Source organism: Neodiprion virginianus, chromosome 2, assembly GCF_021901495.1.
Source record: "Neodiprion virginianus isolate iyNeoVirg1 chromosome 2, iyNeoVirg1.1, whole genome shotgun sequence".
In the NCBI taxonomy this organism is placed as follows: domain Eukaryota; kingdom Metazoa; phylum Arthropoda; class Insecta; order Hymenoptera; family Diprionidae; genus Neodiprion; species Neodiprion virginianus.
Genome location: NC_060878.1, coordinates 40,904,372 through 40,924,411, shown reverse-complemented (window position 1 = coordinate 40,924,411; position 20,040 = coordinate 40,904,372). Strand labels below are relative to the sequence as shown.

Here is a 20,040-nt window from a genome sequence, read left to right as displayed (position 1 = left end):
CACGGGGTACTCGCCCTTGGTCTCTCATTCGCGTCACCCGGTGCAGTGCGAGACTCCGAAACCAACCGCGCGCAACAAAATCCTACGGATCGTGCCTGCGTTTGTACCTACGCGCGAAAAACAACAGTTTCCTTTTTTTTTCGGTGATTAGACAGCGAATGACGCTGGCGACGACTCTTAACAACAGGCGTTTATTGTTGGCCGCCGGAACTGTGCGAGCTTAACTGCTCGAAGATCCGCACGACTCGAGAAGATTTTCCGACGGCGAGACTTCGAGCTCCGGAGAGCGATAGATTATGAAGACTGCCGGTGTGTGTCGGAGCTGATTGACGATTCGTCACCGTCATCGCCAAATCGATCCAGTTGTAAGGACTGACGATTCTCTGGCTTTCGATACTGCCTGTACAGAATTCTAAATTCATGAGAGTTTAACACCCTCGTCGCAAAAACTTTCAAACAAGTTTCAGAAGCTTCGATCCAACGTTTTTTAACACTGATATATCGTATTACCTACACGACGTGTAATATGCTCCCAGAAATTTTGTGCTACCGTATATATCTCGAATTTATTCTCCTTCGTCACGCTTTTGAATTATTGTAATTGGAACATATAAGACATTCGGATGCGAGATTCACGTTGCAAAAAAAAAAAAAAAATATAGACGTACTGTCAGCTAGATCGTCGTAAAAGATCTAACTCGAGTTAGGCGTCTTCCTTAAACCGGCGATATTGCCACTGTTTTCTCATCAATCGTAAAAATTATCGCGAAGCATATTTTTTTTCGCCCATTGCTTACGGATGCACATTGTACTATTCGTAGCAGGTACAATACGCGCCCACAAGTGGTTGCCTGCAAGATATAGATGAACGCAAATTCGCATCGCAATACGCGTAGTTTAAACCCATGTGCCTGCTTGTTGCAAGTACACCTTACAGCCGCAGGGAGAGTTGTCGAGGTACAAATCTATAAACATTCTGGAGCAGTACGTGTAACGTATTATAGGCGCAGGTTGCTACAACGGCGTCGATCCGCCTGCCGAGCTGCTAGTCTGCCCCTTGGCCATTTTGTACGAGCCTGATGGTAAACACGGAAATGGTTGATTTAACGCTCGGAATTATAACTTTCGAATATTGTAGAACTCGATGTCTATGCACGATGGTTATAATAAGCGGATTATCCGCGGACAGTCTGAGATGTGTTCGTCCCGCGTACCATTATACCGTGGGTACGTGTATTATACATGGACAGGAGTCAACACACGCGTGTATTCAAAGGAAGATACTACCTACGTATAATCTTTCTCGGGGTTCTTCCGTTCGATTCAATATACGTGCTGCTAATTGCGTAATGAATGATAATAGAGACCTGTGTAAAAAAAAAAAACCTTTGAGAAAAGACAATTTACATTTGTTTCCTTCTATTACATGGTTAGGATATATAATAGATCAAATTATCCGAATAGATTACTTTACGGCTTTTACTTGATACAGCGACTGCATCCGTCGGCTGTAAAACGCTGCATTATAAACTGCGTATTTGGACCGAGATTATAAGTACCTACGCGATTTGTTTTATGAATTTGTTCATATTTTTTTTTTTCCAACCGCTAGTAAATAAGAATATTGAACATATTAAAGCATTAAAGATGAATTATACGAGTGAAAATTGTAAATCACTCGGTTTGGTTTAATCAGCCGAAGAAAGAGGAACGCTGCGAAACTAATGAACGTGTACCGGCTATATTGATAGATGTTCTCAGAATCGTTCACCGATTCGTACGCGTTCTGCTTGTCCTTTTTTTCTTACAAATATTCTGAATACTGTAAGCATTACGTCGGCCTAGACTTTGTTGTGTAAAATCCGGCATAGCAGGTCTTACACACCCGTAAAATATCGTACGGGTTCCTGTGTACACGTTTACGTGATTCAGCGTATATAGCAGACGGCCGGAGTAAACAAGACTGGATAGATCGCACTCAGATTTCAATCGCTTGGTAATAGCCGGTATACATCAATAATACATTACCTATAACAGATATACATGGTCATGAATGTAAACAGTTGGAATTTTCGAGGATCGAGGAAAACCTGCTCGGCAAGCTTGTTGATTCGAAGTAATTAACCACACACGGTGCAGAAAAAAATAATGTCCCAGCAGATCCACTAATTTTTGGTTTGGTTTAACCATTTTTTAATGAATTACTGAGTGGATAAAAAAAAAACAACATAAATTAAGAATACAAATCAAATGTTGACGTGATAATTTGAATGTTAAAATCACAAAAATACGCGTCATATTCACTAACTGAAATATAACAAATAAAACAAATATAAAGTTGATCTGCCGGGACATTATACGTATGTTTAGTTAAATTTTTCCAACAGTGTTCAATAACGTCATAATCATCCGTTTAGTATCTATTCGACAAATTCATTTGAACGCGATTTAGCAACGGCGATATTCAAAAAGTTAGGTATGCGGATATTTCATCAGACGAACAGATCCGTCAAACGTCCGGTGCAAGTTTCAAGGAAAAAAAAAAAAAAAAAAATTGGCGAGATTTTCTACAATCGATACGCGCGAAGAACCGTGCGGCAGGAGTAATTCGGACACATCGCATTACCACGGGAAAAAGACTGAGCGACACCCGTCAACTCCTCCATTCATCCCGCGCGCAAGCTTTCCCTTGCGACGGGCTGCGCGCGGATACGGTAAAACGCGCAATTCAAATTCTTACAACTTGAAGATGTCACACGACAGCGTCAACGATTGATTATACGTCGTGAGCCTCGATGAACTCCCGCGTAGATATACAGCGAATTGGAAATGGTGAAACTGAATCGTCCAAGATGGGAAAAACAACACATGGAAACTGAACATATAAAATAGAAAAAATTGCGAGAGGAAAAAAAAAAAAAACTTTATATGTACCCATGCGTGTATCTGCTCCCGAAAGTCTAACGCGGTGTTTTTTTCTTTTTACTTTACAAATTCCATTAATCGAAACGAGAACTGCAAGCGAACCGAAAAATTCCGACGGATCATCCTCGAATCAGGCGTTGTCGTACACGTGTAGGTATATACAACATGCGGTAAGAATATCGTCGCCCGCCCGTTTCCCCGTCCGACGTCGGTCACAGAGCGTCTCATCGCCGGTTCCCGAGATGCACACCGAAGTGCGCCGGGGCGCAAAGTGAGGCGATCGAGGAGCGAGGCGCGTAGGCCGCAGGCGTGTGTTGGTGTAGCGATGGCGGTTGGTGAAGGAGACTCGACGGTCGGCCGTCGGTGGCGCTACGGTTGCTGGGGGTCGGGCCGCGGAGGCATTGGACGTAGCGAGGGGGCGGGACCGTCGGTCTCCCTCCCCTCCCGCCGGCTCGGTCCGTCAGCGCGCTGCCCTACCTCCACTACGTCGATCGGCCCTCCCGCCGTTTCTCTCCCTCCTCCTCCTCCTCCGACGCCGCCGGCACCTTCTCCCTCCCTCCCGCCCCTCCGCCCCCCCACTCCAAGGCGAAACGCGGCGGTGATTGACAGTTGGCGAACGACTGCGGACGGCGCAGGATCTAAACGTTAGGCGCTTCACGCTCGCTCGCTCGCTCGCTCGGTCGGTCGGTCGAACGAACGGGGACGGATCTCGCTTTTAATTCTTCTTCACGGTGGTTTTTTTGAAACACGCATCCTGTGTAATATACAACCTGCACTAGTTGTTACATACGCACCGCAGCTAAGGCACGACTTCGTACGTCTTAAATTCACCTAGATATTTTGACGGAATTTGGGTGCTGCACGCGAGTATAAAAGGAAAATTTGTTAAAACCGTTCACATGTGCGTACCCGCCGCGTATGTACATTCATAATAATAAATATAACAATAAAAATAGTAACAACAACAACCAACAACAACAACAACAACAACAATAATAACAATAATAATAATAATAACAATAACAACAACAATAATAATAATAACAACATCACGATGCAGCGGAGGAGTGAAAATTCGTATCAACAACGGTAAATCGCACCGCTCTTCTCGGTCTGATCTCCAATTCACCTCCCTCGCACCCCCGACAACGCACCCGCCCATCCATCCTTAACCCTCCCCCCCCCCCCCCCGCGCGAAACCGCACGACCTTTACGTAGGCAATTGTATGCAGTAGCGCGGTTTTCACGGTTACGGTTGAAATTCGCGCGTGACCGATGCATATGCGATGTTGCTGAAAACTACGTGCTCCTCGACACCTGCGTGAACGCATGTAAGGATATAGAGAGTTGCGGAGGATAAGGGGGAAAAGTGTTGAGGTTCTTTGTTGTTGTAATTATTGTTGTTATTGTTGTCGATGTCGTCGTGGCCGCGGTTACAAGTGGTAATAAAAACTACCCACGAATTACTCGGGGTTATTAATCGCACCGCGGCGGACGAGTGAATCATTTACGCCGGATGAATCGTCGTCGTCGTATTTATTGTTGTTGTAATTGTCATTATAGCTGCAGCAGTATTATGAAGGATATACGCCGATCTACATCGTCATCTTCCTGCCTGATAATAACAAGTGATCCGGACGAGGTTGCAGTGATTATATATTTGTGTGAATGAGTGCGGTGCGCGCTGCAGGCCGAAAGGATCCGCGATTATATTCGATATCACAAGGCTGCAAGTAATCCAAGTGACAGTGCGAACACCAACGAGGATACATCCGTCGTTCTTCCTCGATCTTCGTCTCGTTCTCCTGTCAAATAATAATCCGCGTTCCGCGTGTGCTTGTGAAATACTATAAGTTCGACGTACCAACGTGATTTCGGTTCGCGTTCACGTAAATATCCCCGATTTACGCCGATTTGACAACACGCATCCGAGTGCCGAGGAAAAACGAAGCAAGCCAACGTCGCCGACGATCGGTTTATCGGGATCGACGCGTTGATCCGCGTGGCTTTAACGAACAAGAGAATCGGATCCGCCCGAGAGGCCGATCTACGATGCTTCGGGACTGACGATCCCTGAAACCGGACAGAGAAGCGACGCCAACGATCCGCACCGAGTGATCGGCGTTAAAGAAAGAGGGGGGGAAGATATTTTTTTTTTTATCGTAAAGAGAAGGCGAAAGAGATGAGAAGGCACGAGATCGTCGTCGTATCCTCGCAGCCTGTGGGGTGCTGACGTCTCCTCGTCCCTGGTTGTCGTCGTCCTTGTGGGGTACCTGCCGTATAATTTTAAGAATAGGGCGACGATAACGAGCCGAGGATCCTGGTCGCCTCGCGAAATCGAGGATCAACGATTGCGAACCACTTGTAATCGGCGAAGCTGTTGTTTACTTTTCTTATCCTACGACGTGCCCTCAAACCGGAAGCTGGCTGGCCGGCCGTTATCATCCGGTTCGACTATCGCCGCCGCCGCCGCCGAAGGGCAGAGTAACAAAGTGTGAAAAGTGTCGTGTGAAGCTAGTCGCGAGTGAGGGAAACACAGCCGCTACGGTGGCTCAGCACGCAGAGTTCCCCGGCGCTGCCAGGGCGTTCATGGCTCAGCCAAGGGTACGTTATTCACTATTTGTGTGTCTTTTTCTCATATTGAGATTGTAACCACGACCGTGATTCCCAAAAATATCAGGTGCGAGATAGAGAGTCGAGAGATTTATTGGTGTGCTAAGATGATGTCGAGGAGAAGCTGGACTGGAATGACGAAGACGTTTCTTTTTTTTATTTACAATTTACGGTATCGTGCGGGGAAAGTTCTTTAGTTCGTGTTCGGGTGTAGTTTAACGCGATCAATCTGCTCGGAGAGATTGAGGAGCAGAAATTTTGCCGACCTTATAAATTTCGTTCAAGTTCTCGAGTCGCGGTAAAACGTGAATTGTTACAAGGTGTGATAACGATCTCGTGCGTTATGCAGGTACGCGAATTTAATCGCGGATATTTATCGTGGTTTGAAAATTCACTGCGTCGGTAATATCGTGGATTATAAAAGTTACACGCAAATTGAATCTCTCTTGCGCAGATTATATACGTATAATGTAAATCAACTGCAGCGGCCTCGGGCAATCATCTCGATATTGTTATCGTCCTCATTTTCAGCATGTATTCCGTTGTTCTCGCAATCATTCCTCGACTACTCGGAGTTAGTAATATAGACTTATCGCAGTTATACACAAAAGAGTTCTTTACAACGATGTTAACATGTAAATATTATATACACGCTGTTAAACCGTTCGTGATGACTTTATATCGTTATTAGGTGTATATTATACGTTTAAACGTTCACCCCGTAGAATGACACTTTCGTTCTCGATTATATTGAAAATGAATTTCGTCGTCGTGTTTTTAAATTTTTACATGTACGTTGTACATAATTAGTACCAATGAATTCAAAACGAGAAACGTACGAGGCAGTCGAGCGGTAAGAATTAGAGAAAAAAAACTCATTTAATTAAAAATAAAATACCAAACTGTATGTATAATTCGAATCGAACGTAAGATGGTAGAAATATGAAGTAAAAAAATACGAAAGTTCGGCTTTGGAGATATTCTAGTCCCGAGAGCGCATGGCTGCTGACCGGTTCGTTGGACGGGCACGCGAATTGCAATGTTTTCAGAATGTCACCATCAATCAGAATATCATAAAACTTCTCGCTTCATAGAATTTTACATGTCTGCACGGTGTACCATGTATACAACAGCCTGCAGTGAGACAACATTTGTGTAAAACTGATCGGCGGAAGCCGTGCTGTTCAAAAATTTGCAATATAGCCGACGCTACCGCGTAAAAACGCATGGGTTACGTACATATTTTGTTCTCGAGAAAGAAATTCTATATGCTAAATTTATTAATGAACAAGAGCGAAATTGTGTTTCTTTAATTTTTCTCCCGCCACTGCCCAGGTTTTGAATCGCGCACGCCGGTAATTTTCCAAGTAAGGGAAAAGATCCGCGCGACAGTCTGCGACCTCGGTTCTGCTCTTTGAGTCGATACGGATTATTTAACATCGAAATAAGTAGCCGATTTTAAGCGACGGAACGGTACTCGATGCGTGACGCGATCCCCTGTGTCTATGACATGTCTGTCTCTGTGCATGTGTGTGTATCAAATGCTTACATCGGTTTCAAGGAATCAAAAGGCGGAATTAAGTATCTGCGGTATTGTATGCGAAAAATCTTGCGGACATGTATTAGCGACAAGTATCGTCGAAACTTCTAGTTATACCAATCGAGATGCCGTGCGACGGAATATTAGATTCAATATTGTCCGACACGAGCAATTGCCGGTATAAATACGCGAAGGGTTTCATTGAAAAACAATTGTTGTTTGTACAAGGGAATGGATTTCTGACGGGTATCGTATTGCGATATTTCGATGGGGTTTAGAATTTCCGGTTAACCGACGCTCGTCAGCCGCCGCATCTCTTCGGCACGATGCCGACGGGTGTTTCATCTGCTCTACCATCAACGAATCCGTTCTGCATTATATTTACACACTGGTCCAGGTTCTGTAGGACTCGTAAATCAAGGCAACCGCATCTTTCTCCCGGTTTTGTTCCTGGCAATTTTGACAGGCGAAGTTGGAGCTTAGTCCGAGATAAAGAAAACGTCAGATCATTGTTATTGAAGCTATAATATTCTTCTTGATTATTATTTATTCTTAACGATTGTTATACTTGAATCTTTACAAATAATTGTTCGATTTTTCAAATATTTCATTTATTGTGATTCACGGAATTGGTATATATTGTAAATAAAAACGAAAAAACAATTACAAATCCAGACGCTTCTATCATACAGGCACAAGACAATTATTCGCAAACATTTTTATTGAAAAGCATAATAACAATGATGATCAGAGGGTGGGAAATCATACTTTTAACGTTAATCTTGTAATCGTCGTCGTAGCCGAATAATCGCGTGTGAAAGTATTTACTGTATTTCGTATAAGATATCGTGAATCTTAATCGCATCGATTTTAGAGTATTTGCTAATGCAAAAGTATACAGCTGAATAATAATTCGGCATTAGGCATACACGGCGAGAGTTACGCATTATATTAATATACCGGCATAAACGAGACGCAGCTTATATATACTTTTGAAATGTTGTACGTGTTGAGAAAAAAAGAGAATGAAAAAGAAAAAAATGATTTATAACTATGTCTAGTGCGTATAGGATGAATTAGCGGATGGACTGATCGAGAAGTTGTGTCAATTTTAGAAATTATTCAAATCAAGCAGAATTAGATGGAGTCGAAAAATTGGTCACTTCAAAAGGAGAGACGCGATTTCAACTTTCTGTCTTTATAACGCGCGATGAGGCGTATGTAACTATAGGTGTGTATATATATATATATATATATATATATATATATATATATATATATATAGTGAATTGTTTTGATACTTTGATCGCTTGTTAAATAGCGAAACATGCATACTGCGTCAAAATTATACTCGAATATATTTTTTCTTTTAATGTTCCGATTAATTAAATAACAGTAACTTGTGAGATATTTATCGAACGATCTTTATAAATTTATTCAGCGCAAATTTCGATTGTGTTGAAATTTGACGCAACACGATCATCGTACAAAAGCTACTCACCTTAAAAACAAGTATAAATATATATATATAATGAATTCCGGCGAATCGTGAAAAAATGTTGACATTTAGAGAGTTTACCACAGTGTCGAAAAGTTTACTTGCAACGCGTCTGTAAAATTATATGATTTTTCTTTATTTTTCGATGAAACATTACATGCACCGTTAAAATTTCTCGAGACGGCATAGTTGTAATTGTTTTGTGTCGGTTTTATTCTTTTTCTTTTTCTCTTTTTTTTTTTATTTTTTTTTTATTTTGTTTAAATTAATAAACGACGCGCGAAACGAGCGGATTTTGTAGAAGTAGAGAGGCAAACCCCTTAATGAATAACACACACACGCAGCATATCTCTGTCATCGAACGAACATAAACGTGTTAAGCGAAGCTCGATCGGTGGCCGTAAAAATAATATATCGATGTAATTATATGATAAGTTAGTTTATCTTCGGGTAACGTATTACCAATCATTCACTAATTATAAATTAGGACGGAATTGAGGTATAATTTGTAATTACAAATGCAGCTCGTGTCGCCGTCTTCGCATTATGCCTCGCCTATATATGTTAGTACAATACGAGGAAGAATCGGTTTAACTCAATACCGATTCTCCTTCTTATTCTCCTCGGACGTGCATAAAGAGGAATAGCGCCGGAGAGGGAAAGAGAGAGAGAGCAAGCAGTGTCTCCTCAATCGGACGTATAGCACACATATTCGTATAGGTTGGTATTATGTACGCACGTTAAAATATTCCGCTCAGCTGCACGAGTGATATCTTCATAGAGGTCGTTCCGTGAATTATTAGCCATGGTTTTTCAACGGAATACGGAATTCGCGTCTTTTCCAGCTTCTCTCGTATTCCCGTGATTTTTCTTTTTCTTCTTCTTCTTCTTCTTCTTCTTCTTCTTCTTCTTCTACTTATTCTTCGTTGCCTTCGGTACCGAAATTTAAAACGAAAGAGTGGATGATGAATATGTAACGTGGAAAATAGTTTTCTCCATTCGATTTTATTTTCATTCCTTTTATAATCTTGTGCTATTGCCTGTAATTCTTATATTATACGTACCTTTGACACAATCGTTTAATTTTCATATTCATATATTCGTACGTGTGTTATTTTTGCTATTATTTTCAATGATTATCAGAGTCAAGTAAGTGATCATTTCGAATATTGATCCCGGGTTTGTAGAAAACGAAGAATTACTCTCGAGTTTTTTCTTTTCTTTCTTTTTTTTTCTGTTTTTTTCTTTTTTTTTTGTTCGTATCTAGTTATGGAAATATAAGAAAACACTAGAATCCAATTTTAAAATAACAGTAAAACAAGACTGTTAGATATCTGACATCTTTAGTTCATTTTTTCTTTTTCATAAGAAACTGGAATCCGCACATCCGCTTGATTAGAAGACTACCTATGCAATATATGTATAACGAATGTACGAGTATATAACGGATCAGCGTTATAACTCTAAACCGGCTAGGGTCAAGTAACTCATTATTAAAATTTTTCGTCCCAAATCGTTACACGGTGTTATGTAGGGGGGAGAGGTCCTCGTTATCGCACTTTTTACTCTCTGATTTTTAGAATTTTTTAACACGAAATATTATTTATGATTCCGATACGGGGCACTGTAGATGCATCCTTTGCGCACTTGGAGAAAGTTCGTGGTTCCGAAGCAAGTCTAAACAGGGTTTTTCGAATTTTTAAAAATAAAAAAAAAATGCGACAATAACGGGTCAAAAGTGACGAATAATTTATTATTATTATTTTTTTTTTTTTTTTAGCACTTTTGTTTTCTTGTATTTGTTTTGGTGTAAGAAACTCGGGTTTTCACTATATATTTTTAAGCAATAATTCTATTCTTTATTGGATTTTTTTCTTGGATTGTACGAAACAGTCGACCTAGACACCGAAAACTCCGGGAATCGTGAGAAAATCGCCGGAGACTCCGAAAATCCCGAAATACTTGACCCGGACTCAGAAAACCACGGAGAAGTCGAAATGGGACAAGTTGTTGCGCAATTATTGTCACGTGCGACAACTTTTCTTAAACAGCGATTTTTTTTTTGAAAATGTGCGAATCTTGCCGACCCGCTATTCAAATATCAAAAACATACGTATCAAACGAAAGCGATAAGAATCATCTTTCCGATCACCTGATCGCGAAATGTCCCAACGCGGCGAAGAAAATGAGTAAAAATATATTTAGAAGATGGAAAATAATTACTTATCAGGTCCGATTTCAGTTTTTCAAACATTGAACTACAATTTCAATCTATAACGCCGCTCGTTCCGACATCTAGCAGCGGAGATTTGGACAAGTGTGTGACAACTAGGACCCGTCTTCCCTATACATGTATATAAATGGGATGCAAAAATTTCAATACTTTTGCATTTCGCAAGATATTTGTGCAGCGATATTAATTGTAATTCTTGATTGTCGCAGATTCGAGTCGCAGAATTTGCTTTTCTTGACGACGTCTATGTTTTTATGTATTTTTAATTCCTCTCAGCTATTTTATACGTTTTGAGAAATCGCGTGGTCACACGATTCAACGTCTGCAAATTATTTTATGGACCGATCTTTGCCAATCAAGATGACGTCTTTTTATTCGATCATTAGACATTTTGTACTCCCTCTCCCCTCCCGTCATTTCGTTTATGTTTTTAGCATCTTGATACCGCTCCGATACATGCGTTTGGGTTAATTTTGTCCAATTATGCAAATTGTCGTTTTCTGCTCCGCGTCTCGCCCGTGTAACCATTTAGTAAAATAGCTATTTCGAAGTTGAGACGAATTTGTTGCGGGTGATTTTTAAAACTTTAATACGTTGTAAATTCATCCAATGTCCGCCTGTGCCATCGAGTTATTTTTACAAAGTAAACTACCCTGTTCGGAGTAACGGAGAATGGGTTATTAATCTATGTGACGGATACGGGCACTGAAGAAAGCTGAACGTTCAGTATCGTAAGTTTGTGTATGTATATGTGTGTTTGTGTGCGTATAACATAGTTGGCGGGTTTTCGATAAATTAGCGAGATTTCTTAACGTCGGACCGGCAGGTATTACACGTTTATACTTATAAATAACGTAGGTAAATTTTCAAGGTGCGCAAAGCTCTACGCGTATAATTGCGTCGAAATGGGCGTAATTCAATTCGGTAATTTTATAACTCTACACCCGGCTTTATAACACTTAATATCGCACGGACGTGGTGCGGGACGGCAGCCCCAAAAATACATGGTCCGTTTTCTTTCGTGAACCAACATATGTTACGTTACGTACGCGACGTCTAAATCGACGTTCGCGTGCCGGAAGTTTACAGGTTATTTTATATACCATAGAAATATGTATAATATCATATATTATACGTTTACGTGTTTTGTTGATGTTGTTGTTTATTTATTTTTTTTTTTTTTTTCGTTTTTTTTTTCTCGCCCTCGTTTTCTTTCCACGTTTCTTCGTCATCACCTCTACCCGTCTCCTGTATAATACAGCTTCGGGCTCTTATGGTGATTAAGCTTCTCTTTTTGACTCGGCATTCTACAGAAATTATTCACTAAGCAGAATGTTACTTTTCGTGTTCATCTCGCACCTGAATCATTAAATAAATTGAAATTTAGATAAGATTTGACGGTAAAAAGATATGATTTTGATTATGGAATCGGTGGATTTGTCCTGCGTGGATATAGAAATCGGGACTTGCAGTTATTTTAACGATAATCGCGTTTGCAAGTTTATGGCATCTGTTATCAACTTTTAATCAAACTACACGGTACGTTTAATTAAGGAATCACGTATCTCTCGTATTACCGTATCTTGTCAGGACTTTATTTGCCACGTGTAGATGATGGGTTTGATGATCCCGAACTCAGGCTAGGAAACGGATTCGTTAATTCCGCGGGCAAATAAATCTTGACAAAAATTCCCGTAACTCCCATTCATTTTCCATCAGCTTTTATAATTATCGCAGATATTTTCTCGAACGTCTGAAGTTATTAGATGGCTTACTTTAAAAATTAATTCACTCACGTATAAGCTCGAGACTCTACTTCGTTTTTTCGCTCGTTCCCATTTCGCACGCAGACGAGACGATTGCTTCTTTAACACCCCCAAAAGTGGAACGAATATGTCTGAAAAATTTTACTTGCTTGTATTTCAGTTTCATTATACGACTGTATAATATACATATAGTCGTTGTATTTGAAATAGGCAATTTGGTCTGCCGATATTTCACGAACAAATTTAATATAGAACGATATTTAAAAAATCACAAAAGAGAAGAACCACGATGTCGAATTTTTAAAGGAACGATAATTCAATTTATAGCATGTAATAATGCAGGAAATCGAAGTACGAAGAAGAACAAAGAAAAAAACAGGTTAGAACATAGAATGCGAAAATGTATAATCGCCAGAATTCGTCTCCACAATACAGAATCCTATACAGATGCTAGACTTTGCCGTAGTAGGTAAAATGTTTTTATTTTTGCATATTTCGACTTTCCAAACCCGATGTATTTTCAATTCTCTTTAAGAATAAGATTTCCGCCTTCATTGAAAATTCGTTACTCCGCAGGTTTTCTTCTTCTTCTTTTTCTTCTTCTTATGTCAGACAATCGGCCATCGTGTAGTTTTTCACCATCACGTGGTTATGGTTATGATATCGTTGCTGACGTTGCGTTGTGTTTTTCAGTACGACGACGGCGGGCTGCACGGTGGATACCTGGAAGGCGGCGGGGGCGGGGGCGGCGGGCTCTACGACCCCCACGGTAGCGCCCGGGGGGTTCCGGGCCTTCACCACAGTCCGCACCTCGGGGGAATGGGACCCGCACACCCCCAATACCCACCGCCACCGCCCCAACCCCCGCAGCACGTCCTGGCGGCGGCGGCAGCCGCCGCGGTCTCGGCTGTACCCGACGTCCATAAACGCGACAAGGACGCCATTTACGGGTAAGGAATCGTAACGACAATTTATCGAAGGTGCATGAGATCCGGGGGATCTGACAATTTTTCAAACAAGTTATCGTCGAGCTTCTTACGTACGCCTACTTGATACCTGTAGATTTAATTTAGACGTTCTTCTGTTTTCTCGTTTCTTGAGACATGCGGAATTTTTACCTGTACGCGTATACAAATATATCGAAGTATGTTTCAGAACAAAAAAAAAAAGAAGCAATTTACCATTTTTCATCGTCGCATCCCCTGAAACGTTTGTCCAGGTTGAAAGATAAGTTTTGTCAAAATATGAGCGTTCTACGTTGTGCGGAAAATCGCGCGCGTTTGAATTTCACTTTTTTCACATTTTTGGGGGAATTTATGAACATACACGTTGTACCATTTGCAATTATTATTTTTTGCCCGAATACATTTGAATTCAACCCGAAGATCACGATCCATAACACAGCATGCGTCAAACGGGACTCTTATTATCCGAAATTGAAAGTTTGTATGTAATTATAAATACTTTTTGAGGTTTAATTAATAATTAAAACATCGTCAGACACGTTTCTCATACATCAACTGGAGACGTAATATTACAAGTCCGGGTCTTGTCTGTGACGTAAAATGATATTGCGATTGATGTAAGCCGTGGAAAAAAATTTTTATTTACGACACTTGCCAAATGAAAGAAAAAGAAATGTATGAAAGGAAAAATCCAACCGAGCGCAGTCGTCCACGTAACATAGAACACTCATCTTTTTCCAGAACCTTAATTTCAAAACAGCAAATTATTTTTTTTCTGAAACACCATAATAAATATATATGTATGCGTGTGTAAATCGGCAAACTCGGTTTCTTGTACACTTTTGAACTGTTTCGGATGTATACGTCGTTTGAAATTTCACAAGTTTTGACAGGCTACTAATTATCGGCAATTAGCCTGATTCAATATCAGTCTGTATTAGGTACACTAATTCGTGCAAAATTTCATACCGCAACAAGTCGTGTGAAGTTGGCGCAAATTTTCTTATTCTTAGCGACAGTAACGTTTGAATTTCGATGAACTTGAGTAAGATTTGCACTAGTTCAAGAAAATCTCCACGAACCGGTATATACAGACTTGTAACTATACCTCATACACATAATCTACCTGAAATTTTTTTCACAGCGTTTACTCTCTTAATTCTGCTTCTTTTTCTTCTTCTTCTTCTTCTTATTGCTATTATTGTTATTATTATTTTTCGCATCCGTCATCGCGTGTCTCTTCTATATATCATATATACACATATAGCATACAGCCTATAAGCCGTTCGCGCACATTGCTTCCAGAGCTCGCTATGAAGGAAATAATGGCGGACGCGGACATGCGTCGCTGCCCACGCATGATGGCAGTGCAACGGTTACATTCATACCTTCTAGTCAAATAATAACCATAAACGGAAAACAAAACGGTATGGTAAAGCGGATGAATGGAAAAATTGAAAAGCAAATCGAAATTAAATAATATCAATCAGCATTGCGGTCGACTTGGAATATATATCGATATTTGATCTATTATTTTTACTTCTATACGTTATAATTGTCAAAAAATTGCAGTGCCTATTAATAATATACATGCGATTCAAGTTCTTATTTGGCATGCGTGAACTATATACTATTCTTTATAAATTTAAACTACAAACACACGTGATATAAATATTGCACGTATCCCTGAACGGTGTGGTATTATTATTATTATTATTATATGTATGTATGTACAAAATATCGCGCGAAATGATACATGCAACGAATACGATTGATTGACGTGCAGGATAAAATCAACTAGCGTATTTAATGTACGTACAATAGTTTTTTCTGTATAATAATTCGCACGCGGTAACTGGAGATAGTTTTTTTTTTTTCGCGTACCTTCACATTGTAGGTATGATATGGGTCCATATCGTACAGCGAGTGGATATTATTCGATCGTTAATTTTCTGCACAACGATATCAATGAAATTTATTGATTAATTTAATCGTACAAAGTCGTAATTCCGTCCCCGCGTAATTTTTTGGGTCGCAGTCGTATAATTATTATAATAATTATTAAATTATTCCGCCGTACAACGTACTTGTAAAAAAAAGAGGGTAAAATAATTGTCGCTAACATGAAAAATAATATTAATAAAAATCATCATCAGTTTTGGATAACAAGCTTTTGGAAGGGTTGAAAGACGTAAAAAAGTAAATAGGGAAGGGGGAAGAAAATTTTTGTAGTAGTAAGAAAATTAAGCATGCGTGAATGTTTTTCGTCATGTAAACAATGTACAGTAAATTGTAATAAGTGCGGGGCAGCGAGGGCGAACGGATTTTTCGACGAAACGTTGGCATTTCAATTTTCTAAAGTCGGAAGCTTGGCCGTTATTTGGACACCCTGTAATTTTTGACACGGCCTTCTCTCTTTTTCTATCCTTCTTGCGTCTGCTGCGGCAAGCCTGTGATTCTTATTATCTTGGAAGACTGGTATTAGGGAGGAGGAGGGCAATAAACGCGCTTGAGCTAGTTGAGAGGAGAGCCTCATGCTTCAGCCACCGTAATATTTAACCGACCACCGATACATGTGTCGTGTGTTTTAAACGATGGGACTTTTCTCCCGTTGATAAAACGCATTATTCCGCATTCATTGCTACTGTAAAATTCATCCATAGATGTGTACTACAATGATTTATCAATTAACTACATTTTCAGTATTATACATGCAACCGAAACGTTGAGATTCTTAATTATCTTGTTTGTTTCATATTTTATTTCTGCTTCTTCCTGCTAAAATCGCGTTAACACCCGATATATATATATAATTCATTCGTATTAAAATTCAAACATTTATTTGTATGATTATAAATTAACAGTATATCTTCATTCCGTCGCGGATATACTCGAATAGCTATGGGTAAAATATTCTGCCAAAAAAAAAAAATACATTTCTCTTCATTCGTTTTTTTCTTCTCGCCTTTCAGTTCTGTTTATAGAATAAGAAAAAAAGCAATCATTTCCACACCGAAGGAAAATAACGAAACGCAATTATACCTATAGCGCAAGAAATAAATTTTTATTCAAATATTCGAAACTAGCTCGAGCGATCTATATATCATTACTTCGAGTCTCAATTTCTCTTGCGGTTTTTATAAAAATTTAAATACACGACAAACAATAAATGTTAATAATAACAATCTATAAATTCATTCCAAAAGAGCTTCTTTGTTTTCCTTCCTCTTTGACCAACTTTTAGTTTTCACCGCAGATACATAACAATGAAAATTATTTATCACGTTCCTTCCACTCCAAAATCTGAGCTTTGCGGGTGTTCGTTGTCGTCTTTACTCTCTTATTATTGTTATTGTTGTTGTTATTACTGTAATTGTTATTATTGCCACAACTCGACAACGGTTTTGCCGCGTTTAAGTGAGTGCTAGGCGGGGGTGGGGGGAGGGACGGAGGGTGGACATACTGCACTCGTGCAGTGCAGTTACGAAAACCACAAACCGCAGTGAGCAGAGCGCTGAGGCATTCCCCCAATCAACCTGCAATCATATGATTATCTCTGCGGTGTCATACCGTCACCTCGTTCACCTGTCACTCGTCGCCTGACCCCCCTCCCTTCTCCTCTCCTCAACGTTATTACACGGCTTTACGCGAAAACCGCACGCAGATTCGCACCTATTCACGTTCGCCTTATCCATTATGCCAATCTCTTCGTTCATCGATTACTTTTTTCCATGCGCATAATACGATGCATTATGAATATTGCGCAACGAGATTTTTAAACGGTTTGATTTTACGAATGATTTGACTCGAATCAGTTTTACATTGTGTGAGAGAAAGAGAGGGATATTGAGTTGTAAATAATGAATTGTTGGCGGGGGAAGAAGGAGATTGTGTACCGTTTATTACAAAAAAATTGATGGAATATAAGTAATGATATTACGGAGCGTGAATAAATTGTATTTTACGTTAAAACGTGTAAATTTTGAAAAAGTATAAAACGGTGTGATTTTATAAAACGCACGGGATAATTACATCGTACGATTATTATAACTGTGCAGATAATATTGAAATTCGAACAACGCGGTTAAATTGTTGGCAATTTAATTTGCATAAATGAGACAGATGATAATACTTATCTACTAGAATATGAATTCTGTAAAACTGATCGTCGTTTCACAAGTTAATTGACGCAGTGAGTAATCTTACCGGATTTCACCTCGGTCGCCCGCTATCTCCTAAAATCTATTAGTGTAACATTGTTACAGCCAGTATATCTTCTACGTAGATAAAAATATTCGCTTCCAATATAAATACAGCTTGCAGGCTTATTGGAATTTCATTGGAATATAATATTTTGGCTGTAGATATGTATTACACCTAAGTACTTGTTTCTGTTACGCTTCCGTTTCTCTCTCGCTTTCTTTCTCTTTCTCTCGTTCTCTTGGCTAATATTCTAAACACACGCGTGTAAATTATTGCTTGACGGAACATATCGCAGAGACCTATAACGCGTATCTTGCATACCTCGTTCCGAACGACGAAATGACCTCGAAATACTGCTTACGTCACGGATGTCAGATAGATCACGTCGTTGGCGATGCAATGCCGCGGTGACGCTCGAGTGACGATCTCTAACCGTGTCTTATTCGTCTTCTTATAACAGATCGTTGAAAAGAATCTGTTGTTTTTTTTTTATTTATTTTTTATTTTTTTTCCCTGTTTTTTCCCCGACTCCTCTCTTAAGTTTCCATACCTCTCTTTCGTCGTTTCTTTGTTTCTCTGTTCTTATTATTTTTCTTCTCTTCTTCTCGAACGTGTTTCACAAAAAAAAAAAAAAAAAATCAAATTTTCGCCCGCTTGTCACTATTATTGTAAATACCGACCATTATTTGTTTTTTTGGAATTTTTTGTTTTTTTCCAATTTTATTTATACATCTTGTTGCTGAACGAACGAATATACGTTATATATGTTCAATATGTAACTTGGGCGAAGTGTGCTGCTGCAGTTTCTCCGCAGCCGCCGGCGGCTGCGTTACACCGGCAATTTGTCGGAATTCGTTCCGAATCGTTTTAGGTCCGCGAGACTGCAGCAGCATGGCTACTATGCGCACACACCTCTCTTCTACGGCACCGCAGACGCAGATTTCTTTAATCCTGCGGGGTTGTTGGTTCCCTTCTCAATATACACATATACACATATATATATATATAGATATATATATATATATATATATATACACAAACACACACGTATATATGTATGTATGTATAGGTACACGTTTGTCGAACCGTGCAGCAGCGATTATTTACAGAAACACGCGTGTTTTCACAAATTCGATGAGGAGCGATGGAAAAATCTGAAGATTGGTAACATTTTCTTGACCAATGCAATACGAGTAAATAGGGGAGGATATTTTTAAGAAATCTTTACAGCAAAGTGATGAGAAAAAGTACCTACTAGATTTTCTCATACAATATATTGATCAAGTATGGGTAATTTTTAGGCCTCGGGATTATTTGGCCGTATTATGTCTAATTGTATATTTTTGCAAAATAAAAATCATCGTTGGTTATTTACCGCATTTGTATAAAATTTTAAAATAAATATAAATAAATAAACGCTCTCACGTTTTAAAGTAACTTCTCATAGGTGTTGGAGAGGCGATTAGTCCGAGAATAAACGGCAAATCGAGTTGCAGCAAGCGACGCTCGGCGTCCGACGGAAAGCGGCTTCGTTACCCAAAAGAGCAGCAACGCGTTGAAGAGGCGACGCGACGCCTGCGGCTCGAATATAATCGCCCTCTTTGTCTTGTAATTATTTGAGATTGTTCTTCGTTCATCGATTCGATTCTACGTCGGAATTTCTTTTTCTATCTCTCTCTCTCTCTCTCTTCTTTTTTCGCCAACTTCCTCGCCTTTCGGTACTGCTTCATTTTATTTTATCACCAGCACGGTCTCAATCGTAACACGTGGTTATTTCATACGTATGTATACTGAGTCTACAACGTGCCGTTTAATGTTTTTCACAAAAATAATGGTACCCGCACGCACACTCGTTATCTGTCCATACAGATAGCCTCGTGTGTATAACTTGTATATTGGAATTGCCACTTGTCGTACTTCTGCGTGTGTATTTTTTCCAAAAGGTTGTATCTTTAATACACGTCAATGATGATAACATCGTGTACGTCCGAGTGTTCAAATAGATCCCTTTTCCAAGCAAAGTGAAAAATGTAATAACAAAATGCGTAAACAAATAAACATCACCAGCATACATATATATATATGGTAGTATATATATATATACATATATATACACACCTGCGCGTGTTTATTTATAGTACAATATTATTCGCGCTGAAATAGACGATATATTGTAGTTTATTTAACGAGCACTGATAAGGCGTTACGTTACCATGTGTTATGTACTCAACTACTTATATATTTACATATACTTGCCGCGTTACACATTTATTATTATTGTTATTTTTGTTATTATT

The 20,040-nt window shown here is 39.5% G+C and overlaps 1 protein-coding gene across 5 annotated transcripts in view; it reads left to right on the top strand.

The window, feature by feature from the left end:
* The first annotated feature begins 3,548 nt into the window (after positions 1–3,548).
* Positions 3,549–20,040, top strand: part of LOC124297419 (homeobox protein homothorax) — a 284,954-nt gene continuing 268,462 nt past the window's right edge. Inside the window, exons 1-3 of one of the 5 annotated variants that reach the window (XM_046748425.1) lie at positions 3,549–3,826; positions 4,489–5,529; positions 13,269–13,525. In XM_046748425.1, the coding sequence (XP_046604381.1) occupies positions 5,515–5,529; positions 13,269–13,525 (272 nt within the window). In that variant the 5' untranslated portion in view covers positions 3,549–3,826; positions 4,489–5,514. Of the gene's footprint in view, positions 5,530–13,268; positions 13,526–20,040 lie in introns of all 5 variants that reach the window. The other 4 variants (XM_046748424.1, XM_046748423.1, XM_046748422.1 and 1 more) reach the window with 4 other exon arrangements.